Source organism: Gouania willdenowi, unplaced genomic scaffold (genome assembly GCF_900634775.1).
Source record: "Gouania willdenowi unplaced genomic scaffold, fGouWil2.1 scaffold_354_arrow_ctg1, whole genome shotgun sequence".
In the NCBI taxonomy this organism is placed as follows: domain Eukaryota; kingdom Metazoa; phylum Chordata; class Actinopteri; order Blenniiformes; family Gobiesocidae; genus Gouania; species Gouania willdenowi.
This window is the reverse complement of record NW_021145116.1, coordinates 156,334-183,665: the sequence shown is the minus strand read 5'-3', so window position 1 is coordinate 183,665 and position 27,332 is coordinate 156,334. Positions and strand designations below refer to the sequence as shown.

The following is a 27,332-nucleotide window of genomic DNA, read 5'->3' as shown; positions in this document are numbered from 1 at the left end:
TCATATTGCAAAAAGCCGTTTCCATTCATTCATTCGTCGTCTTTTTTTTTTTTTAATGGTCCATTTCAGTGTCGTCAGGTTTGTTTTGGTCTGTATTTGGACTTTGAACCCTTCCTCAGTCTCAGTGTGATGTTCTAACTAACGGCCCAGCAGGTAGACCACCACCTCGTAGGTGCACATCATTATGGCCGTGTTGGGAATCTGTCTGACGAGGTGAGTGGTGAGGCCGCGGTAAAGCGCTCCGTATCCTTCCTCACGGGAAACCGTCAGCAGGGTTGGAAAAAAAGGAGCGGTAACGGCTGCCTTCCTCTCGTAGTCCGTGTACGGATCACCTCTACAGGTTAAAAAACACATGAGTCAGCATGAATGGAAATACTGGCAAATCAAATTAAACCATTATATGGCAGCAAATAGTTCATATTAGATTTCGTGAAAAAATAAATATTTTCAGCTTAAGTGAAATCAAACTTTTTTGCTTCAAAATTCAATGATGCTAAATTTGATTTAAATAAATTTAAAGTATTTAATTTATTTAATACATTTAAAGTATTCAATCTATTTAAATAAAAGTTAGCATCACTATGAATGTAACTTAATTTATGCTAAATAGATAAATGTTTTCAACTAAAGTTAAATTGGGATGATCTTTATTCTTTAAAATTCATAGTGATGCAAAATTTTGCTAAAGTAAATTAGATGCTAAATTATTATCAATGTGGTGTTTTTATTTTCTTCCAAAAAAAACAGGAAACATTTGTGGATTTCAACAAGGATGAATTTTAATAATGTTTAAATTTTTTTTCACTAAGTTTAGCATTTTGAAATGCAAACAAATGTTGTCATTTTTGCTCAAATTTTGTTTGTTTTGTGTAAATTACAGTTTGTGGGGTTTTATTTGTTTGTGTCGCTCTGTGTATCTTTCTGTGTGTATGAATGATTTTTGTGTGTTTTTATTGTCATTAATGTTGTTCTTTTGAAACATTTTGGAATGTTTTTTGGAGTAGTTTTGTATAAATTTGTTGTTGCTTTATATGTTTTTGGAGTCTTTTTGTGCATTTCCTATCTCTCCGTCACCCATGTGTGTTTGTTTTCCTCACCATGAGGATAAGCGATGGACGTGGCACACGTCTTGGACGTTGCAGCTGCGAGCATCATTCCTATAAAGTCTGAAGCGTCTTTAACGGACTCCTCTTCGTCCATGCTGGCGCGAGCCTTGGACTCCAGTATTTTACGTTTGATACTTTCATAGATCACAAAGTGGATCACAGTCTCTGAGATGCCGGCGTACGACGCTGACATGCCTCTGTAGAAACCTCGAATACCGTCCATCTGGTACACACGCCGCACGCACTCCAGCGCGCTCATACGTTGCTCACCACGGTTTCTGAGAGCAGATAGAAACCGTTAAACCTAATAATTATACATATAGACATAATCAATGTAGAGTAGTTCACCTAGCATCCAGCTGCATACGGGTCTTTATCAACCAGATGGGATTAGTGACCGTGATGGCAGTGAACCCTGGGAACGTCAGGAAACCACACGTTTAGACTAACAAAAAAACATTTAGAAATACATCAACTACACTCAATAATCTAATATAAACAATATGAAAAGCATCTGATCAAACAGGATCAGCTGACTAATAACAGAGATCAATACCAGCGCTAGAAACACATCTACATTACTGATACTTCTTAGTTATGTAATCAATCATATAAAGATCAAACATAAACATGGAAGCATCAGCACAATGAATTAATAAGCGTTAAAGTGTGGTTAGTTGTATCAATACACCTGATATTGTTGGTTGTATTTTATTAGAAATGATCAAGCAAAATATACAGTATAATGCCTAGTGTATTAGCAGAATGTTATTTGTTTTTTAAATGTATTTTTAATTCTTTAAAGTGAACATTAAAACTTTGCCAGTAAACGTGAACTCTGTTATTAATTAATCTGTTAAATAACGTTAAATGGTAAAACTAGATGCTAATACGTTTAGTTCATAGTTAAAGAGGATTAAACGCTGCAGTAAAGGTTATTCACTTATACTTTTATTATTATTATTATTATTATTATTAGAACCAATCAGTACAGGGCATTGATTAACTATCTAGTCTACAAATTCAGTATGTTATTACAGTTTGAATCTGTTCTTAAAATATATATTTAGATATATTTTTTTATACTTAAAGGGTACCTGTAGTGGAAATGTTGATTAAATAAAATGGTGCATTGTGGGAAGTGGCGAGCAACTGTGATGAAAGCTGCGTGAAAGGATATCTGTTCATTGATTGGATGTTCTCCTGAAAGAGTTCATCATTTAGCCACAAAGAACTAAGAGGGAACAATGTGGTGGGGGTGTGGTTAGTGCCATGACACACCCCATAGCATCCCCTGTAAACACAAACATAGTAGTGATCTGAACAAGTACGTTTACAAGCTGCATTCAACCACTTTCTGCCCATTAGCTTAGCCCGTTAGCTTAACCTGTTAGTTTAGCCCTTTAGCTTAGCCCTTTAGCTTAACCTGTTAGCTTAACCCGTTAGCTTAACCTGTTAGCTTAACCCGTTAGCTTAACCTGTTAGCTTAACCCGTTAGCTTAACCTGTTAGCTTAACCCGTTAGCTTAACCTGTTAGCTTAACCCGTTAGCTTAGCCAGTTAGTTTAACCCGTTAACTTAACCTGCTAGCTTAGTGCGTTAGCTTAACCCTTTAGCTTAGCCCATTAGCTTAACTTGCTAGCTTAACCTGTTATCTTAACCCGTTAGCTTTGCCCGTTAACTTAACCTGTTAGCTTAGTGCGTATGCTTAACCCGTTAGCTTAGCCTATTAGCTTTCAAATGATTAGGATCGTTATCAGGCTTCTGCAGAGCTGGATGAGGAGTTGATCATTTGACTCAGGTGTGTTGGAAGAGGGAAACATCTAAAACATGCTGGATAGAGGCTCTTGAGGACCGGAATTGGACACCCCTGCTGTAGACCAATGGAACACAGTTGCCTAGCAACAGCTAACATGAATCAACAGATGTGCATCATATCCTGTGTAAAATGGAGACTATAGTTTATGATCCAGGGCATAAAATCATTCTTTTAATGTGTTTTGTTTAAAAATCAGAGAGAAAAAAAAAGATGCACATATGATGTTTATTAGTTATACATTAAATACATTTCCACTACAGGTACACTTTATAGTGAATATTATGTGATAGAGGTTTCACAGCCCAAAGAGTGATTAGTTTATTTACAGTTGTAGAAAATAAATATGCATTGCTGGTAAATGTAGGAGCAATGTGTTAAAATGTTCACATGATCTACAACTCACACAAAGTTTGATCAAAAGTCGTCCCAAAATGACATTAAAAAGGTTTGTGTGAGTGTGAATAAAAGTCTAAAACATCACAATGAGTTTACACTGTAATGCATGGATGACCTTTGACCTTTGTTAAGGTGTATGAATAGAGAAGATGCTCAGGTGTCTGTGGAGGAGGAGAACAAAAAGGAGACAATAGAGGGGGAGTAGAATGAAGTATTGTCTAAATGTGTGTACTCACAGGGAGGGGCAAAGCTCCTCCAGCTCCTCCCCGCTGCAGCTAGTAGCTAGTAGCCTGCACATATGGGGGGCACAGATGGGGGTGTCCCACCCAATCACGCAGAGGTGAAAGCTTTACAGTAAAACACAGGCTTTTCTGTTCCACAGTCACACACAGCCCCCCCTCCCCCCCCACCCCATCTCCGTTAACCTTGGGAGATGAAAGGACCCACCCACCAAATATATATTTATATATATTGTCATCAGTGTTTCTGTATGTTACAGACGTCACTGAGATGAGTTTAAGATCAAAGGAAAATGCTAACCTTGTCGTTCAGTGAAACAGACGTTTAAAAAACATGTGATGATGATTTTTTTTAGTGCAGGAGCCACATCTGGTTCAATTATGACAGATTTGGTCTTTTTACCTGTTTTACAGCAGCAAAAATCTCTAAAATGAAGAGTTTCTTGAAATATAAACTAAAGTAAAACGTCTGTTAAAATAAACAAATGACTGATATGTTTTGTAAGGTTATTGTTCTCGTAGGAGGTATTATTTACTCCTGTGTCGTAAAACTCCTCCTAGACTATTAAGGGGTTGGGTTATTGTAGAAATGCTTACATTTATGAAAATAAATAGATTATTTAATTTGATTGGACCAAAGCTCAAGGTCATATTTAAGGTCAGTCTTCTGTTTTTCCTGCATTATTATTTTCATTTTCATTAGTAAAAACAAACTACAGATACAGGTTGTCATTTTTTGCATTTTTTTTCAAATTGCCAAATACGTCTTTGTTTAATATATACTTATACAGTTACACAATCTATAAACAGTTTTTTAAATTGTAGTTGTGTTTCTTTAGATGATTATGATTCCCATTATCACATTACGCAGTAGCAACAACCGTAACTGAAAAGCTCTAGTCACGATTAATTAAAAATACATTTATTTAACTTTTATAACAGGATAAATAAATAAACATTTTTGCAGAACGTATTGAAGGTTCTTCACAGTTTGAAGTGCATTACAGTAAATCTATTATTAAATATATTGTAAGGATCAATAATAAAGTGTTAAAGGTTATGTAGTGCACCACATACTGTATGAGCACCTGTGACTATACTGTGTTCATAGATGCAGTAGAACAGGTTCAGAGGTTTGACCTACATTCAGTAGAGACAGGAAGTATGTTTTAGATCAGGACGGAGGACATTCACATGTAGGCGGAGTCTAGAAGTGAGTAGGAAACACTAGGGTTTAGAACAGAACCCTCCAGCTGTCGATAGTGTTCAATATAGTGTTCAAATATTACAATGATCACTATGGGATCATTAAACTTAGAGCTGGGCGGTATGACCAAAAATGTATATCACGGTCATTTTTAAATTCTCACGGTTTCCCGGTATATGACAGTTTATTTCATGCAGTAGGTCAGTGTCCGTAGGAAGTATGTATAGATATAATAATGTTCAGTAGCTTTTTCATGGATGGACAAATGAGGTTGTGTTTGAAGGTGAGATGTAAAGTGATAACTATTGTTTACATATATTTAAATGTATAAATTAGGAAAAAGTGACGCACCAGCATGAGAAACACTTTGAGACACTCAGGTTTACATGGGAGCTTTAATTCCTCTTTAATTCAGAATAAACGTTAAATCCTCTTGAGGGTTAAAAAGTGAAGCCACAGTGGAGTGTTGGCGCTCCGCTGGCCAGGACGCCACGGGGCGGCCGTGACGCCCACTGACTCAGCTCTGCTACCCCGACAAAGAGAGGGTCGCTGTTCTGCTCAAAACCAGGAAGTGGGGGTGGGCTCTCTAGCGATTGGCTCTGGCACACATGTGACTCGCTCTGGTGGACAATTTTATTATCAATGGTATCATTACAGTTAAGGGTGTCCCGATCCGATATTGATATCAGATATCGGTCGATATCAGCCAGAAAACGAATATCGGATTTCATCGGACTGCATCTAAAATCTCTGATATATATTATATTATATTTTTGTCAGTTTTTCTCATCTCTACTGTTGTTGACTATTGTTCTCTGACTAACATCACATGATCAAACCTTTTTTAACATTCCACACTACAAAATAAGTCATAAAAGTATGCATGATTCGTGCTGATATTGTATCGGATTGATAACGGCATTGACCAATACTCAAAGCTGCAATATCGGTATCAGATCGGAAGTGAAAGAGTTGTATTGGGACATCCCTAATTGCACAATTGAACCAAAAGGCAGCCCCACACACACACATAATAATATTACAATGTACAAAAATATACTAACATACAAAAACATAAAAAAAAACACACACAAAGTGACAACAGGAATACATTAAGTTCCAGAATAATTTAAAAAATGACCAAAAATACACACAAAAAAGGAGAAAAATACGATAAATATCAACAAATTGAGTAAAAAACACAAAATGACACCAAAAACAAACTAAACAACAGCAAAACCACATTTACTCAAAAAACACTAAAGACAACTAAAAAAAACTAAATAAGAACTGTACATATAAATTACACCAAAAACACACTCAATGACTCCAAAAGCCCAGAAAATCACCAAATAAATTAATAAAATGACTGAAAAAAGACACTAAACAACAGCAAAAACACTATGTATTTATTATGATTATTGTATTATAGAATATATTAAGAATAAGTAAATATGGATAGTGATAGAGTTTGTAATGTTTTTCTGTCACAGCGAGTCCTGCTAGTAAACGTGTGTTAAAGTGACATTTGGCTGGACTTATCGTTAGCGTTCCCCCGTGCTACCTGCTGATGTGGATGGCCCCCACTTTAACGCAATACATTCTGATTATTACACCACATGCTAAGGCTAACGTGATGGAGCAAAGTGCTCGTGTTGCCGCCGGCGACAACTTTAGCCCGACAACACTTGCATCAAATGTTTGTTTGGTCGACGTCGGAACCAAAAAATCTCCAAACAGACACAAGTTCTGCTGTGTCATGTTCTACTAGCTTTATTTAGTTATTTATACCCTAACTAACACCACAGCGCTAATGTTTACCTTGAAAGGGTCCCGTCTGAAACGCAGCGTTCCTGACGTTGTGTAATCAAATACACCGGTGGTATATTAATAATTAATATCATAATAAACATATATACTGGTGTTTGGTATGAACCGGTATAACACCCAGCACTAATATAGTTCAGTTTTACATGTAGTTCCTGACTTTAAAGTATTATATTTGTGATACGAACAAACCCTAACGTCACTGGTTTCTGTCTGTTTTTGATCGTGACCCCATTTTAATAAATACCACTTTTTCCTTCTTTCTAGAATTAGTTTTAAAACATGTTTGTTATACACACACACGCACACACAATACACACACACACACAATACACACACACACACACACACACACACACAACACACACACACACACACATACACACACACACCACACACACACACACACACACACACCCCACACACACACACACAGTTTTTATTTCATTTTTTAACATTTATATTATAGTATATGATATGATATTATTTATTATATTAATATTTTTTATTATAGTATATATTATTTATTATATCATATATGATTATCTTTTAGATGCATATCTTGGAAAGTGAAAATATATAATACAGTGGGCATGTACAGCATACATGCTAATGAATAGTTGACTTATCTAACGTACCGTAGTTTTATATGAAGTAAAGATTGACAATGACTTGAGATATATTTGCTAAATGTTGTAATGTTTTAATGTCAATATTAAATTTTTCTGCAAAAACCAGTGGCTGAAATAACAGGTCATTTAATTTATATCATTTTAAAAGAGGACATCATTTTTTTTAAATAATACAACAGGTTACATATATTCTGTTTTTTATTTTGCAGAAATGCTGTACATGAATTAAGCTAACATTAGCATAACTAACTTAGCATCTGCATTGTTTCACCCCATGAATTAAATTCAGAGGGTCCAGCTCTGATAGTGGGGTCTCCTAACCCTCCCTGTAATATTATAATATATACAGTACAATATATAATGTAAAGTATATAATATATGGTAATATATAATATATACAGTATAATATATAATATATGGTAATATATAATAAATACAGTATAATATATAATATAAAGAATATAATATACGGTAATATATAGTATAAAATATATAATATATAGTATATAATATATGGTAATATATAATAAATACAGTATAATATATAATATAAAGAATATAATATACGGTAATATATAGTATAAAATATATAATATATAGTATATAATATATGGTAATATATAGTATATAATATATAATATAAAGTATATAATATATGGTGATATATAGTATATAATATAAAGTATATAATATATGGTGATATATAGTATAAAATATATAATATAAAGTATATAATATATGGTAATATATAGTATATAAAATATAATATAAAGTATATAATATATGGTAATATATAGTATTATACTAATATACTAATAAAGGTATATAATATATGGTGAGATATAGTATCAAAATATATTTAATATAAAGTATATAAGATATGGTGATATCTAGTATAAAAATATATAATATAAAGTATATAATATATGGTAATATATAGTATATAATATATAATATAAAGTATATAATATATGGTAATATATAGTATATAATATATAATATAAAGTATATAATATTTGGTAATATATAGTATATAATATATAATATAAAGTATATAATATATGGTATATATAGTATATAATATATAATATAAAGTATATATATTTGGTAATATATAGTATATAATCTATAATATAAAGTATATAATATATGGTAATATAGTCTATAATATTATGGTAATATATAGTATATAATATATAATAAAGTATAATATTTGGTAATATATAGTATATTATAATATAAAGTATATAATATATGGTAATATATAGTATATAATCTATAATATTATAGTAATAATATATGGTAAATATAGTATATATATATATTAAAGTCTATAATATATGGTGATATATAGTATAAAATATATATATAAAGTATATAATATATGGTAATATATAGTATATAATAAATATATAAGTATATAATATATGGTAATAATAATATATACAGTATAATATATATATATGGTAATATATATAATACAGTATATATATAATATAAAGAATATTAATATACGGTAATATATAGTATAAAATATATAATATATAGTATATAATATATGGTAATATCTAGTATAAAAATTAATATAAAGTATATAATATATGGTGCTATATAGTATAATATAGTATCTAATATCTGGTGTATATAGTATATAATAAATAATATAAAGTATATAATATATGGTAATATATAGTATATATATATAATATAAAGTATATAATATATGGTAATATATAGTATATAATATATAATATATAGTATATAATATATAATATATAGTATATAATATATGGTAATATATAGTATATAATATATAATATAAAGTATATAATATATGGTGATATATAGTATATAATATAAAGTATATAATATATGGTAATATATAGTATATAATATATAATATAAAGTATATAATATATGGTAATATATAGTATATAATATATAATATAAAGTATATAATATATGGTAATATATAGTATATAATATATAATATATAGTATATAATATGATATAGTATATAATATATGGTAATATATAGTATATAATATATAATATAAAGTATATAATATATGGTGATATATAGTATATAATAAATAATATAAAGTATATAATATATGCTGATATATAATCCAAGGATAATGAAATGAAACTAATAATGAACAGTCGACTTGTGGCAGTGACAAGGTTAGCATTTCTCTATAATAACATAATAATATAATAATAACTTAATACGGGTCAAAACATTTCACAAGTTTAGAGGAACAACTACACTAAGGTTTGTGTGAATGTTAAATAATAAAAAACTAAACCCTTAAAGTGTCTAAAACTGCAAACATGTGTAGCTGTGCTTAATGCTAACATCATGAACAAAATAAAAACTATTCTAACCTGTTTATGTGTCATATCATTTATTAATACCAGTGGAAAGAAACATAAGGTGCTACCTGTCGTGTCCGCCCGAGTGCCAGTGGAGGCCGACTTCTCTTCTCTATACACACAGAGCAAACAGGGGGGCCCAGGGGGGGCCCAGACCCCACAGTATAACAACTGCCATGTTCAACCATTTACAGAGTCCTTGGGCAACACCTCAATATATATATACATATATATATATATATAAATATATATATCAGTCATAACAAGAAGTTAGAGGAGGGCAAAGGGATTACTTTACAACAGAGGAGGAAAGCACAACCTAAACTTCAAGGACCATCAGAGTTTTTATTCTTTTAATATTTAAAGAAGAACTAAACCACAATAAAATGACTTTAATCCACTGAAAACAAATGTATGAAGCAGTGTTGAATGATTCTTGATATTTTAGTCAAAGTATTTCTATTTTTTATGTATTTTGTTGTAAACATTTAATTGTGATTTAATATTCCCGTAAATAATGTAGCACTGCAACCTCCATCATATTTTATCTACAACTAAAGCCATATTCACACGTGATTAGTGTTACCTAGCGACCACATGAGATTTGTAATAATTGATGTTAATCCCGTGTGAATCAACCATGTCAGTAATTTGTACAGTAAAAATTGTAAATTAGCTACTAGATATTGTCCTGTGATAATGCTAATCCAATGCAAATAAGCATCGCTGTGATTTGGACAGAAATGGGCGGGATCTGATGCTTGATTACGAGTTTTGTTTCCGGTGTCACGGTCTGAGTTCACCTTGTACTGAGATTGATTATAAGCATATATATATATAAAAAAGAATGCAATTTCAGCAAAATCTCAGGATTCAATTATCCTGTGGGAATGTGCCACATAAAAAGCATTTATTTATTACATGTGGCTTTATATGATAATTTACGAAAAGCCAAATTTTTGTTGTTTCTTTTTTACTTTAAACAAAATCTTTATGTAGGCCCGACTAGATGCTCCGGCTGGCCGAACTTGGTCTGCGGGCCTTGAGTTTGACATAAGCTTCCTAGACGTACATTAGCCAAAACTTCAGGGTTTAGTTAGTCTTTAAGACACTTTATTAACCACAACTAGAAAAGAGACATTATCTACGTTTCTATTAAACATCTGACTTTATTATATTGGTTGATTTTACAGTAAATAATATGAGTCACAACAACAAAGCCTAGTGTGTGTGTGTGTGTGTGTGTGTGTGTGTGTGTGTGTGTGTCTGTGTGATCCTGAGAGTCTTAAATTGTGCTTTCTTAAAAAAACACATTTTTGATTATAACTAAAAGAGTTAATATATTAAACAGCTCCAACACGCAACAGGCATCATTAGTTAGCTTTAGCATGCTCCATGTCTGCTGAGAACGAGCTGTCTGATGTAGACAAACTGTAGATTGATCAGTATTGATCATTAATCAGATAAAGTAGCCATTACTGACATTTAAACATACATAAGGGAGGGGGAGGAGCCATGGTTACCTGCCATTCCAGCCGACACCATGTGCACGAGCGTAGAGTCTGGCTCCAACACTCCATTCAGCTTCTCTTTAGCTGTAGAATAAGCAGCAAAGTAGATCGCTCTACAGGAAACAAGAAAAAAGTCAACGTTACTCAAACAAGCAAAAGACAACAAATAACCTTCAATGGGTTGTTAAAACTGTGGTTATTTCTAAAATCAACCAATTTAATCATTTCATTTCTTACTCATTTAAAATTTACATAAACAAGAGAAAGTTTCTTTTTGTTTTACCAGGAAGAGCATTTATTCAACCAGCATCTAAACAATGACCAGTGTGAGATTGTAATTGAACCCCTATAACCCTAACCCCCCATAACCCTAACCCTCCATAGCCCTAACCCCTATAGCCCTAACCCCCCATAACCCTAACCCTCCATAGCCCTAACCCCTATAGCCCTAACCCCCCCATAACCCTAACCTCCTATAACCCTAACCCCCCATAGCCCTACCCCCCATAACCCTAACCCCCCATAACCCTAACCACCCATAGCCCTACCCCCCCATAACCCTACCCCCCATAACCCTAACCCCCTATAACCCTAACCTCCCATAACCCTAACCCCCATAACCCTAACCCCCCCATAACCCTAACCTCCTATAACCCTAACCCCCCATAGCCCTACCCCCCATAACCCTAACCCCCCATAACCCTAACCCCCCATAACCCTAACCTCCTACAACCCTAACCCCCCATAGCCCTACCCCCCATAACCCTAACCCCCCATAACCCTAACCACCCATAACCCTACCCCCCATAACCCTAACCCCCTATAACCCTAACCCCCATAACCCTACCCCCCCATAACCCTAACCCCCTATAACTCTAACCTCCCATAACCCTAACCCCCCATAACCCTAACCCCCCATAACCCTAACTCCCCCATAAAGTTGAATTGAATTGAAAATTGAATTTTATCCAGTGTAATATGGCAGTGGTTCTCAAACATTTTTGGCCCGAGAACGTTTCTCTCTCCGATTTCTGAATCCATGTACCGCTTTTGTCTGACTTTAATAATTTGCTCAGAATTCTATGAAATAAACATCTATAGATCATAATGATGGAATGAATGAGTGATAACGCACATTTTAAATAATCTAACTTTGTAAATAAGTGGAAGAAACAGTATTTAGTTGATCCTGAATTAATATATTTCTATAGATTTCATAACTATTTTCTCACTGACTCTTGTATTTTTAGTTTATGTTCTAATCAAGATCATTTTCATCATCATTATTACGATTATCATTTTAAACAAAAAAACCCCATATTTTTAATGTTTTCGTTTGTTCATTTTCCACTTTCTCTCTCTCAGGCACCCCTGTAGTGCCATCACGTGCCCCTAGGGGTACACGTACCTCCATCTGAGAAATACTGCTCTATGGAATACGGACCCAGTGTAATGAACAATGAAAACAAAATAAAAAAGGTGATTTTCTTTTTTAATCATTAATAAACTATTCAGGAATATGACATACTGTACATATGACACTGTTATGTATGAAGACATTGATCTTGGTAAACTGTGATAATGGGTATAGTTTGTGTCAATATAAACCAGTAAGAACTACAGTACATGTGTAGAAGTGTACATACACAATGAAAACAGTAGCATATTTAATACTAATGTATGAGATGTGGTTATTACAGTGACTTAAATAAAAATAACTTGATTAATAAAGATGGTTACATAGTCAGACATAGTTCAAAGTTGTCTCCACACTTCATTGTTTATAATAGAAATAATCCATTTAATTTGAAATACATTCTAGACAAACTAGTCAAACACATTTATTTCATTATTTCATACAAATGTCTGTCAGGGGTCCATATTCTATAGGGTATATATATATATATATATATATATATATATATATATATATATATATATGCTCCTCATTAAATTAAATTAACCAGATTTAATAAACATTGTTTTAAAGTGGAGCTAAACCCAATAATGTAATCATGCTTATTTAACGTTGTCTGCACTTAAGATGATTTAATACAAATCAATAGACATGTATCCATCCTAGCCTGTGATTGGCTGATCTGGTTCTGTGAAGCTAAGCAGGTCTGGGTCTGGTTAGTAGTTGGATGGGAGTGCAGTGGTATCTGTCATTGTGTCCTTGGGCAAGGCACTTCACCCACATTGCCCAGTATGAAAGTAGTGTGTGAGTGAGTGTTGGTGGTGGGAGGGGCCTATGGTTCACTATGGCAGCCTCGCTTCCTTGAGTCTGCCCCAGAGCAGCTGTGGCTACAATAGTAGCTTACCACCACTAAGTGTGGAGTGAAAGAATAATGTCTTAATTCTGTAAAGTGACTTTGAGTGTCTATGATAAAGCTCTATATAAAATCCAATGCATTATTATTATTATGAAAATGGAGGCAGGTCACATGACCACATCATCACAGCTGCCTGGTATTCTCTCTGTCCTGATGTTTTATTTTATTCTACTTTAGATTATCTCAACCTGCACCGTTATGTAATGCATCACTACGAGTGTGATTAATATACAGTATACTGTTAGTATACTGTATATACTATAATATACATAATAACATACTGTACAGCACATATAAGATTATATACTTATTGCAAAAAGAATAATAACTAAGAAAGAAAGGAAGAGAAAAAAACCAGAATAAAATAAAGAAAAACACAGAAATGGGAGGTTATATTTTATTAATTGTTGTTTAAATTAACAGCTAAAACTTCAATTGTTTTTTTAATTCAACTGAAACGAAATTAAAACTATTAAATTATAATCACATTATATCATTATGAATCAATGATTCATTCATTCATAAAATTAGAAATGTAATATTTATTTAGTTTCATTTAAAAAATAAAGTGTATAACCAACATAAACCTGTCAGTATTTTATTTGCACATTTAAATGTTTTCAGAACTGTATTTCTGTTATTTGTGCGTTATGTACATTAAAAAGCATTTATATTGTATATTTTGGTGAATTCATGGAGACGTTTTGAATATAAACTGAGCTATAATTGATCTAGCTGTACGCTGAATAATTTATTAACAAACACTAATAATCCTAGACTTTTCTAAGTCATTATCATGTTGTAAAAATGATTAACATTAAAATAAAACTACCAGTGTTGATGAAGTAAACTATTCTATACTGGTCTGGTCTGGTCTGGTCGTAGACTAGGACTAGATGTTCTGTATAGTTAATGGACATGTGACCTGACCCAGTTATGAGTTATGAATATTTCCACATACCTGGAAGGGGCCACACCTATGAGGTTGGGGCCCAGGCCTCTGAAGAGGGAACGAGATCCTTCTCGCTCAAGAATTAACCTGAAGAAACAAATGATTTATTTTATATTAATAAGAGGAGGAGAACAGTTCACAGTTCACTTGAATATTCATTGGTATCATCTGGAAGTTTGTCCACTTACAAAGAAACGACTACTGTCATTGTTATGTACAGACAGAATATAAGTTAAATATTAGGGATTTACTAAAATAAAATTATTGGCCGAAACCGAAAATTCAAAAACCAAGGCTGACAACCGAAATAAATTATGATGCAAATTATTAGTACCATTATATTTATGGATATGAATGTGTACTAACTAAAATTAAAACATTACAATTGTATAAATTACTTTAAAGACTACTTTCAACAACTCAGAGCTGCCCTGAAAAAAGCATCACTACATCATTTAATCATATTTCAGCCTTAATGAAGGAAAAAGTCAAAAGTGACACAAAATGTAGTCATTGTGCTGCTACTGATTAATAAAAGGGTCTTTGTGGCTCCACTGACTTTGACACATTATTGTTTTTATTGTAGGGATGTAACGATTAATCGTAAGGCAGTTAAAAATCGATTCATAGGTATAAAGGTTCACATCGATGCTGTGAAAATTGAATTACAGTACTTTTTTTAACCAGCAGAGGGCGCTATCCAGAAGTCATGGCGGCGGGCGAAATCTGCTAATACTTTCTTTCTGGCCGCCTTCTACTCTTAAACATATTCATAAATGATTCCTTACCCCTATAGCACCAAAAAATATCTGTAATATTACGTGAATATCTGTAAAAGTCACGTTTTTCTGTTAACCCTGTCTGCTAGCATAGCATCTCTTCTTCACTGCACTTAGCTGCATCCCAACCGACCACTGGGTTACCATCGCCCTCTGCTGGTTCAAACAAATATCTGACGCAAATACAGTGAAGACTGTTTTTTTTTTAATCCAATTGTTAAGGCACAAAATACATTTTCAGTTGCACTTTTAAAAAGAAAAATAACTATTATGCAGTTTTTTATTGTTTACTATGGAACCAGAATTTAAATGAATAGGCTTCTTTTTCATTTGTATTATTTTTTTATTTATTTCATTCAAGATTTATTTTTAGTTAAATTGCATTGTTTGAATAGTTCATCAAGGGATTCTTTTGACAATGAAAAATAAAAGGAAAATAGTAGTATTTTCTAGTTTTTTTCCCCCAAAAAAATAAAGGAATATTTTTCCGTCATTTAAGTACAGTCCCATTTTGTAAAATGAATCGTGAGAGAATCGTATCGTAAACCCAGTATCGTGAATCGAATCGTATCGGGAGTTGAGTGAATCGTTACATCCCTATTTTATTGTAAAACTATTGATAAAAAATAAATGGTTTATATCACCTATTGTCATTTAGAGTAAAAATATATAGATATGAATATTGGTCCATATCACCCAGGCCTAATGTAACCAAAGCAGTAACGTTTTATCTTGTAAAGGATATGATTGTCTAAACTGTGTGAAATGAGGCGTTCAAACACTGTTTAAAGTATGATTTTATTAATATGAGTGTGTTACCTCAATAACTAATAGAAATCACTAGACTGATATACTGCCTTATGTAACATGTGATGCTAATGCTAATGCTACACTACTTTAGTTGAAGTAAAAAACTGTGTGATTATAAGAACATGTCAGACCTTTTGTTTGATGTTAATTATACTTAGAACCAGTTTGATAAATAACTAAGATACATTTTTAAAATGTTTGAAAATGACCTTTTATTCTTTTTACATTTAGGGTGATGATTCTAAGAAAGTGAAATGGTTTGATTTATTAGTAAATAACTTTAAAATAGTCTAAATGATGTGAATGAAAAAAATTGTGATAAAATTGTGATCGTTACAGTAACTACAAATAACTACAGTAACTACACGTAACTACAGTAACTACACGTAACTACACATAACTACAGTAACTACACATAACTACAGTAACTACAGTAACTACACGTAACTACAGTAACTACAGTAACTACACATAACTACAGTAACTACAAATAACTACAGTAACTACACGTAACTACACATAACTACAGTAACTACAGTTACTACACGTAACTACAGTAACTACACATAACTACAGTAACTACAAATAACTACAGTAACTACACGTAACTACACATAACTACAGTAACTACAGTAACTACACGTAACTACAGTAACTACACATAACTACAGTAACTACACGTAACTACAGTAACTACACATAACTACAGTAACTACACGTAACTACACATAACTACAGTAACTACAGTAACTACACGTAACTACAGTAACTACACATAACTACAGTAACTACACGTAACTACACATAACTACAGTAACTACAGTAACTACACGTAACTACAGTAACTACACATAACTACAGTAACTACAAATAACTACAGTAACTACAAATAACTACAGTAACTACACGTAACTACACATAACTACAGTAACTACAAATAACTACAGTAACTACAGTAACTACATGTAACTACAGTAACTACAAATAACTACAGTAACTACAGTAACTACAGTAACTACACGTAACTACAGTAACTGCACGTAACTACACGTAACTACAAATAACTACAGTAACTACACATAACTACACTAACTACAAATAACTACAGTAACTACACATAACTACAGTAACTACACGTAACTACAGTAACTGCACGTAACTACAGTAACTGCACGTAACTACAGTAACTACAAATAACTACAGTAACTACAAATAACTACAGTAACTACACATAACTACACTAACTACAAATAACTACAGTAACTACACATAACTACACTAACTACAGTAACTACACTAACTACACTAACTACAGTAACTACACGTAACTACAGTAACTGCACATAACTACAGTGACTACACGTAACTGCACATAACTACAGTAACTGCACATAACTACAGTAACTACATGTAACTACAGTAACTACAGTAACTACAAATAACTACAGTAACTACACATAACTACACATAACTACAGTAACTACAAATAACTACAGTAACTACACTAACTACAGTAACTACAGTAACTACACGTAACTGCACATAACTACAGTAACTACATGTAACTACAGTAACTGCACATAACTACAGTAACTACAGTAACTACACGTAACTACAGTAACTACACATAACTACAGTAACTACAAATAACTACAGTAACTACACGTAACTACACATAACTACAGTAACTACAAATAACTACAGTAACTACAGTAACTACATGTAACTACAGTAACTACAAATAACTACAGTAACTACAGTAACTACACGTAACTACAGTAACTGCACGTAACTACACGTAACTACAAATAACTACAGTAACTACACATAACTACACTAACTACAAATAACTACAGTAACTACACATAACTACAGTAACTACACGTAACTACAGTAACTGCACGTAACTACAGTAACTGCACGTAACTACAGTAACTACAAATAACTACAGTAACTACAAATAACTACAGTAACTACACATAACTACAGTAACTACACATAACTACACTAACTACAAATAACTACAGTAACTACACATAACTACACTAACTACAGTAACTACACTAACTACACTAACTACAGTAACTACAGTAACTACACGTAACTACAGTAACTGCACATAACTACAGTGACTACACGTAACTGCACATAACTACAGTAACTGCACATAACTACAGTAACTACATGTAACTACAGTAACTACAGTAACTACAAATAACTACAGTAACTACACATAACTACACATAACTACAGTAACTACAAATAACTACAGTAACTACACTAACTACAGTAACTACAGTAACTACACGTAACTGCACATAACTACAGTAACTACATGTAACTACAGTAACTGCACATAACTACAGTAACTACAGTAACTACAGTGACTACACGTAACTACACATAACTACAGTAAGTACATGTAACTACAGTAACTGCACATAACTACAGTAACTACAGTAACTACAAATAACTACAGTAACTACAAATAACTACAGTAACTACACTAACTACAGTAACTACAGTAACTACACGTAACTACAGTAACTGCACATAACTACAGTGACTACACGTAACTGCACATAACTACAGTAACTACAGTGACTACACGTAACTACACATAACTACAGTAACTACATGTAACTACAGTAACTGCACATAACTACAGTAACTACACATAACTACAGTAACTACAGTAACTACACATAACTACACATAACTACAGTAACTACAGTGACTACACGTAACTACACATAACTACAGTGTTGACCTGACACAGAAACATAAAACCCTTACATGCTCCATCTCAACCATTACTTAGAAGATGCTTTAGATAGAATCTGGTTCCTGTTGGCTTGTTTCAGTTAAAAAAATATTTTTGTTTTTAGTTATTTGGTGCATCACTATTAAATATGCATAAAAAACACAATGTAAAAGATTTTAAATGTGAAATGCATTGTTTTAAAGTGCAATATGTATTGGATATGTCCCGTATTAGATGCTAAGAATGACCATTTGTTTCCAGTTGATGGTGGATACGCAGCAGAATTAGAAATACCTAAACAGGTTATAACAGTGAAAATGCAAAGAAGCTAAATTTATGTTTGAAAAGTTATATAATCTATCAGCACCTAATGCTAACTGGGTTAGACTGGAGAACCTAAAATAAATGTAATGGAACGTGACCTAATTTTATTAAGTGGGTCATGACTTTTGACCAGTGTTCACTTCGGGGGGGGGGGGTGTAGATAAATATGCATTGATAAACATAAAGATAGATTTGTGGACGGATGAAGTCGATGTTTCCCATGATTGCTCAACGTACTCTCTATCTAACCTAGAGAATGATAGTTAACGTATATTCCACTTAGATTTATAATGTACATTCAGACATTAAACAAAGTAAAAACCAATACATTAAAGCATGTTGAATTTTAGAATTAAAAACTGGTTGTGGGTTCAGTTTCTAGTCTTGTAGTGAACCATGGAGCTAGAAAATGGATCAAGGTCATTGCAACATGTTGACCCACTTCATAAAGGTTGAGTCTTTATTTCACCACTCTTTCCTCTAGTGTAATGCTTGGTGTCACGTGACCAGCGGTGTCCTATGTCTGCCAGAAGCCGTTCATTCAAGGTCGACGTGTTCATTGTGCTTTTCACCCATGCCAGCTAATGACACAATGAGTTCTATTAAAGTAGAAAGAAACATTACTATTTATTACCAAAAACAAATATATAACCCTAACCCTAACACTTTTGAAACAAATATCCAATCAAAGAAAACTTAATGAGCGATATAGCTAACAATCCTAACATCCAAAACTCACTTAAAGTGGATAATTAATTGAGATAAAATATAAAATATGAAAGATTTACCAAACATAACCAATGTGAAGAAGTGGAACATTCCAGACCTGCAGCAGTGTGTATGATGTGATACTATGACATAACACTGGGGGTTATTCCTTTAAATTATATAAATATATAAAAACATGGATGCACCAGATTTAGCACTATGCTAAATTCCATCTGTAGTGCTTAACAAGGCACACTTAAGATACACAATTAAAGTTACAGAACAAAATTCAAATTACTTAGCAAAAGGTAATTTATAAATACAAAGTGAAAGTTACAAATAGGTTTGTTAAGTTACAGTATTTAGCAGCATTATTTAAAGTGAAAAAAATATGAAGTGCAACAGTTTTTAAGTCCATAAAACACATAATACAGTGTGGTAGCCATCAGATGGTACCCTCAAATACCCATTACTGTGAGTAGGACTGGTGGTCTCACAGACAGTCTGTGTGCTTTAGATTGTCTGGGGGTACATTCCATTCTTTGATGGCTTTATAAGAAAAGACACTTTGTTTTAGGAACATTGGGGTCACCCCTGGATACAGACCTTAACACTTGTTAGCTGAGAGCGTAGCTGTATATATGTTTTTAGAGGGGGTGGGGCAGCATCATTAAGGATTTCATGTACCACGTGGATATCTGAGCACCTGATCAGCTCAACATACTGTATTTTACTGTACGTTGCACTGGTTTTTTATGGAGGATTTTCCAGGCCTGATTATGTAATGACCTTAGAGGGTTTAGAACAGTCTGTTTGGCTTGAGACCATGATGACATACAGGACATGATATTGATATGATCGTTACAATGAAAAACCATTTTGCTGCTTCCAGTGATAAAGAGCTGATGTGTTGGAAGTTGGTGATGTTACATTTCAGAACATGGCATAACTTTTTGACATGATTTAGAAAATTAAGTGTAGGATCTAAAATCACACGTGAATATTTGGGACAACACTTTGATTTTGTATCTGAAATTCAAGCATAAATATTAAAAAACAAGTGGTATGATTTTCAAACTGTCAAATTACATTTTTAAAAAAAGTTTAATTGTGATTCTACTTCTTAAATAAGTAACACCTCCATCTATCAAAGTATGTTTTATGAAAATAAAGCTTAAAGTCATTGAGGACTGAGGTAGTTTAATAAGGTCCTGGTCAGTAGATGATGGACACCACTGAGAGTTCCAGGGTGGGGGACAGTCACTGCAGTGGTATCTGTCATTGTGTCCTTGGGCAAGGCACTTCACCCACATTGTCTAGTATGAATGTAGTGTGTGAGTGAGTGTTGGTGGTGGTGGGAGGGGCCTATGGTTCACTATGACAGCCTCACTTCTGTCAGTCTGCCCCAGAGCAGCTGTGGCTACAGTAGTAGCTTACCACCACTAAGTGTGGAGTGAAAGAATAATGTCTTCATTCTGTAAAGTGACTTTGAGTGTCTATGATAAAGCTCTATATGAAATCCAATAGATCATTATTATTATTATATAGGTCTGACGGTGCGTTCACTGACACATAGTGACTAAGGATTTACATGCTATACATATGTTTGTGCAAAAAAACATTTTTTTTGTTCAAAAACACGATTAAAAAAATTGATTTCAGACATTTTTGGTATTGATACGATAATTGCACTTTTTTACATCACTATTTGCTGATGAACTTTTTATTCCGACAGTCTTTTACGTACCTAATGTTGTTTTCTTTGAATCTTTGAATTAGGCTTTACACCGATCTCATCAGCCATATCCCATCAGCCGATATTTTGCATTTTATGTAATCAATTTGATCAGCTGTAATGTCTTAATTTACCGATCCGATCAATGACGTCATTGTTGTAATGAAACATTCTATAGATGCTCCCATTGCATTGTTTTATCGTCTCATTTACACAGAAGAGTTTGTTTTCTTTACATGACACGGCTTTATTTCACTCTGGATGTGTGTGTGTGTGTGTGCGTGTGTGCGTGTGCGTGTGTGTGTGTGTGTTAAAAATGAGAATCCTAAAGCAGAGCGATGGCTCCTGTTTACTTTCACTTTCAGAGCGGTGCTAGCTCATTGTAGTTTGTACAATGACAATAAAAGGATTGTTCTATTTTATTCTTCTTTATTACAAAGTTTCACATAATAAAAACTAATGGTTCTGTAACATTAAGTCTTAATAGACTATTCATTGTGATGGTTCTTACTTGAGACAGTGCAGAGGTCCTGGAGGAGCGATGCGGGCGACACTGGCTCCATTGACGGAGCTGAGCTGGATGTACAGTGTGATGGAGGACGACTGTAGTCTGGTTTTCACCACTTCCAGTGGACACGTCAAAATAGCTCCAACTGTGCCGCCGCATCTACCAACCAAACAGAAATCATTGATGTGTGTGTGGGATAGCTGCAGAAGATCAACGTTAAGGACGAACCTAAATATAGCAGCAACGTGACGTTTCGGGCTGGACGCCTTTCATCACACAGTTGTGTGTCTTGCCTTCTTTTATTTTCTTTTTCTCTTGCACGTTATCTGATCTGAACTGTCATGACAGTAAATTTCCACCCTGTGGGATCAATAAAGCTACTCTACTAATATTGTGGAGTTCCATTGAATTTGTGTATTATTTTGGAGTTATCTAGCTGAGATATTTACAACTGAATTAGTTGGTAATCTACACTTTTTTGCTTTCTGCCGTGGGTCAGATTGAAAGCTCTAAAGGACCGGATTTGGATCCCGGACCTTGAGTTTGACACGTGCTTTACAAGTATATAATATTAGCTTGTAGCTTTCTTTCCTTTGTCTTGTTTTCCAAAGAGAAACTTGTATTTGCCATGACTTACATGTGCTTTTAAATCAACACTTCCAGGACGGTAACTTTATATGTTTCCACACAGGCAGTTAATTTAGCCCGTTGAAGCTATATTTACCTTTGAAAAGGAGGACCCACATTCATGCCCACATGCAGCAGTGACCCTTGGCCTAGTTTCAAAGCTATGCTAGCTGCTAGCTGCAGGAGCTAGTGTGAAAAATAGGCCTCAGTTCCTCATTTTGCAGAATTGTCTAAGATTACACACTGAATATTATTTAATCACAGTAGAAACAGTGTGATTGTGGAATTAAAAAAACATTAGTGGAACATTTGATATGTTAAATGTACATTTCAGATTAGCATAATATTTGACCTATATAGAAAATCTGACCAAGCAAAAGTTTACATATGACAAAAACATTTGATTTCATCTGCAAATCCCACACAGTTTGTGTTGTAATTTAACTTTAAAACTTTAATGATAAAAGTTAGTGCCTGTTATTAGATATGTTTGAGGCTTCAAGTTTGGTCTCAGATGTTTAAAACATTTTCTATAAGCAACATAATTAAATATTTTACTCTTTACGCTGAGTTTGGAAATAAATGTGATGATTGAAAGTAATCTGTCACATTATACTTTTATATGTTTGCATTTTGGCACAAATAATAAATCTTGATCATTCATATTTAATCTGTAATTATTCTTATGTTAATATAATTGTGGATATTATATTTACTTTGTATTTAAGTATGTATCTTTTTGTTAGTGTTTCTGATCACTTTAGCCCTGGGATTAATAATAAAGTATTTTGCACTATACACTGAAAGACAAATTATATCATTTGCATCCATCCTCAAATAAATGAGAATTTTTAAATTGAGGATTTAACTACAGAGGTAGGTATTAATAAAAATATTAATTATATTTTAGTGTGAAATTAATAAAGAATAAATCTGCTGCAGGAAATCTTATAATATATACACACACACTTTTTGTTTGTACTGAACAAATAATGTATACAGTATATACAGATAAACCATATAGAGGAAAATAAAGAAAAACACGAGGAAACAAAACAAACATAAAGGCTGTCAATATGTCAATAGAAGGTAACTCAATGGATCAATACTAATAGCAATTACTATTCTATAATTGTATTGCGAAAGGCAATGAAGTGAAATTTAACTTTGGAATTCTTTGCATTATGTATTATTAAAAAAACTATCTCAGTATAAATATATAATGTTGAAGTCTCTTATTATGAAATCATGGAGAGCAGCAGAGATGAGTGGATTTAGCAGCAAAGTTAAATAACAGCTAATATTTGCTGTATTTAGGAACACACACACATTATACACACACACACACACACACACACACACACATATATATATATATATATATATATATATATATATATATATATATATATTAGTGTAATAGTGACTTACCCTCCAGCAAACAGATGAACCAGAGTGTCCCTTTGGCTCATTATTCAGCAGACAGGCCCAGCCCAGCAGCGGGGCCTGGTGGGGCTCCGTACCGTCCTCTCCTCTCCTCTCCTCGGTCACCGTGCTTCCCTCTCTCCGCAGCGGCTCCAACGGAGCTCAACGACGGACAAAAACCGACAACGAGGACGGAGAGCAGCAGCGGAGCTGGTCCTCGGTGATTCAGACCTTATTAATCTAAAAAATAAATTATCACTTCATTAACGCAAGATTTAAATAACCAAACCTAGTGAGCGCGTGCTAGCGGAACCAGATCTTCAGGTTTAAGAAGCGAACATTAGCATTTAGAGTAAAGTAACGTAAGTTAGCTCTGTTTCTACTGCGTCAGGAAGAAAAGCTGAGTATTTACTGTACGACAACAGCACGAGAGCCTGGCTGCCATTGGTCAGTTCCCTGGTGACGTTTTACTGACTCCGCCCTGATCACGCACTGTTCACATGCACAACATTCAATGAATCATAGTTTAATAAAAAACCGCCTTTCACTGAATGTTTGACCTTATTTATATTCCACAGGCTAATAATTTATCATAATAATATATCATAATATCACAATAACCCCGTTTGTAGATATTGCTGATTAAAAGGTAGGACTTTGATATGACCCCATAGTCAGAGATGTTGAAGGATCCACATTTATTTATTTGTTTGTTCATTATGTCACAAGTACTTAACAGATTTTGACAAAATTTTCAACCAAAGATAGACATTATACCAGTGTTTTTCAACCTTGGGATCACCTGGAATTGAAATAGGGGCGCTTGAAATGTCTAGTAATAGATTTAAAAACTAATGATGAAAAACATAGTTTTTATTTTAGAAGGTCCTTGGTTCAAGTCCAAGGGTGGACACTTGGGTCCGACTCCTTTCTGTGTAAAGTGTTCACGTTCTCTTAATAAAAATAATTACGCATTAATATATATATATATATATATATTTGTATACATGGAGTTGATGTACAGGAATTTTTTTCACACGTTATTCTGTAATTCAATTTAATTACTTTTCAAATTTGTCCATTTGCATTTATATTTAAAAAGAAAAAGGAAAATTGTATTTTTTTTTTATTTACAAGTTGGTCTTTTTTAAATAAAAATGTATATACAGTGTATATATATGTAATTTTTCTGAATTTCTTTTTTCAAATGAAAACAACACAATCTTGAACAACTGTATTTTAAACAGGGCTTGAGACTGCAACCAAAATGGTCGCATATGCGAGTTTATTTTAGTGTGTGCGATAGGGATGTAACGATTAATCGTAAGGCAGTTAAAAATCGATTCATAGGTATCACGGTTGATATCGATTTTCTGAAAATTGAATCGCTGTACCTTTTCTAAACAGCAGCTATATATTTATCCTTCTCTTGTACAACTGCTGAGGCGACGGGCGGAATCTGCTACTACTTTCTTTCTGGCCGCCTTCTACTCTTAAACATGTTCATAAATGATTCCTTACCCCTGTAGCACCGAAAAAATATCTGTAATATTACGTGAATATCTGTAAAAGTCACGTTTTTCTATTAGCTCTGTCTGCTAGCATAGCATCCATTCTTCACTGCACAGAATATCTGTATCCCAACCAACCACTGGGTTACCAGCGCCCTCTGCTGGTCCAAACAAATATCTGACGTAAATACAGTAAAATGACTGTTTTTTTTTAAAAAAAATTTTTAAGTCCATTTGTTAAGGCACAAAATACATTTTTAGTTTCACTTTTAAAAAGAAAAAGAACTATTATGTAGTTTGCATTGTTTATTATAGAACCAGAATTTGTATTATTCCTTTATCTATTTCATTCAAGATTTATTTTTAGTTAAATTGCATTGTTTTGAATAGTTTATCAAGGGATTCTTTTGACAATTACAAATAAAAGGAAAACAGTACAGTTTTTTATAGTTTTTTTCCCCCAAAAAATAAAGGAATATTTTTTAGTCATTATTTGTTTACAGTCCCATTTTGTAAAATAAATCATGAGAGAATCGTATTATGAACCCAGTATTGTGAATCAGATCGTATCGGGAGTTGAGTGAATCGTTACATCCCTAGTGTGCGAGTGAAAATTTTATCTGGTCGCATTTGTGCGAGTTCATATAAGGTGACGTTATTTTATACGGAGCGGCTGAACGCTTTGTTACGTCCCACAGAGTGCACATCTCTCTCTCTATCTCTATCTTTCTCTCTCGCTCCGAGCTGTGGGTGAGGAAACGGTGTACAGTATAAACACCAATGAGCTCCTTTGAAGTGCACGTGGTCTGTGAACGTATCCAGACATAACGAGTCGATCACTGAGTTCACGCTCACATTGAGAGAAACAGTAAAAAGGAAAAACATGCTGAGCTCAGCAATAGATCGTACACACTCATCAGAATCATCATGGAGGGACCAGAACTGATGGACTATGATACCAGGACAGATGTTCAGCTGTGGTTCTCTCAGAGCAGGGGTCTGCAACCTGTGGTTCTGGGGCCTAATGTGGCACCTTCCTACTTCACCTCCTACAACATCTACAGACCATCAACTTTCCTCCACCTGTGACTAACCTTAAGTTTTAAATCCCTGGTAAGAAACTAAACCAACAAAAACACTATTTCTGGAAGAAAATACAGATTTTAATTGTGTGGGAACAGATTCATTTAACCACCAATGTACAGGTTAAATATGTATGTTTGATGTGTGGCAAGAAATGAGTAATTAGCATGTGTTGATCACATGATCATGTGTTATTATATTCATGTTACTTTTTATAGACTTTCATATACATTAACTATAAAAATCTACTTTATAAACATTGTGTTCATGTAAACTGAGATGTGTAAGAATTTGAAGATGAAGATACTGTTTTATTCATTGATGTAATTTTTTTAATTTTATTTTAAACTGTTTTTAAGTTTCCATTTACATGATCAATATAAATGAAATCAAACATTATTCTATATAATATTAACTGTATATAATATAATCCACTGTATTGTCTTCATAGAGAAGGTATTTATGGCTCCAGGAGGACTTTAATCCAGGTGAGATGAGGTTAAATGGTTCCTTGTAGAGTAAAGGTTACAGACCCCTGACCAGGGGAAGAGGGTTAGGAGACCCCACTATCAGAGCTGGACCCTCTGAATTTAATTCATGGGGTGAAACAATGCAGATGATAAGTTGGTTATGTTACTGTTAAATTAATTCAAGTACAGCA

The 27,332-nt window shown here is 33.4% G+C and overlaps 1 protein-coding gene across 1 annotated transcript; it reads right to left on the bottom strand.

The window, feature by feature from the left end:
- Nucleotides 1-24,531, bottom strand: LOC114459833 (solute carrier family 25 member 36-A-like). Its single transcript, XM_028441984.1, is given in 9 exon segments — nucleotides 1-276; nucleotides 278-316; nucleotides 318-334; nucleotides 1,098-1,384; nucleotides 1,455-1,521; nucleotides 11,125-11,225; nucleotides 14,407-14,484; nucleotides 22,029-22,184; nucleotides 24,084-24,531. Coding segments are annotated over 9 exon segments (924 nt in total). The 5' UTR covers nucleotides 24,125-24,531; the 3' UTR covers nucleotides 1-138.
- Nucleotides 24,532-27,332: the final 2,801 nt, after the last annotated feature.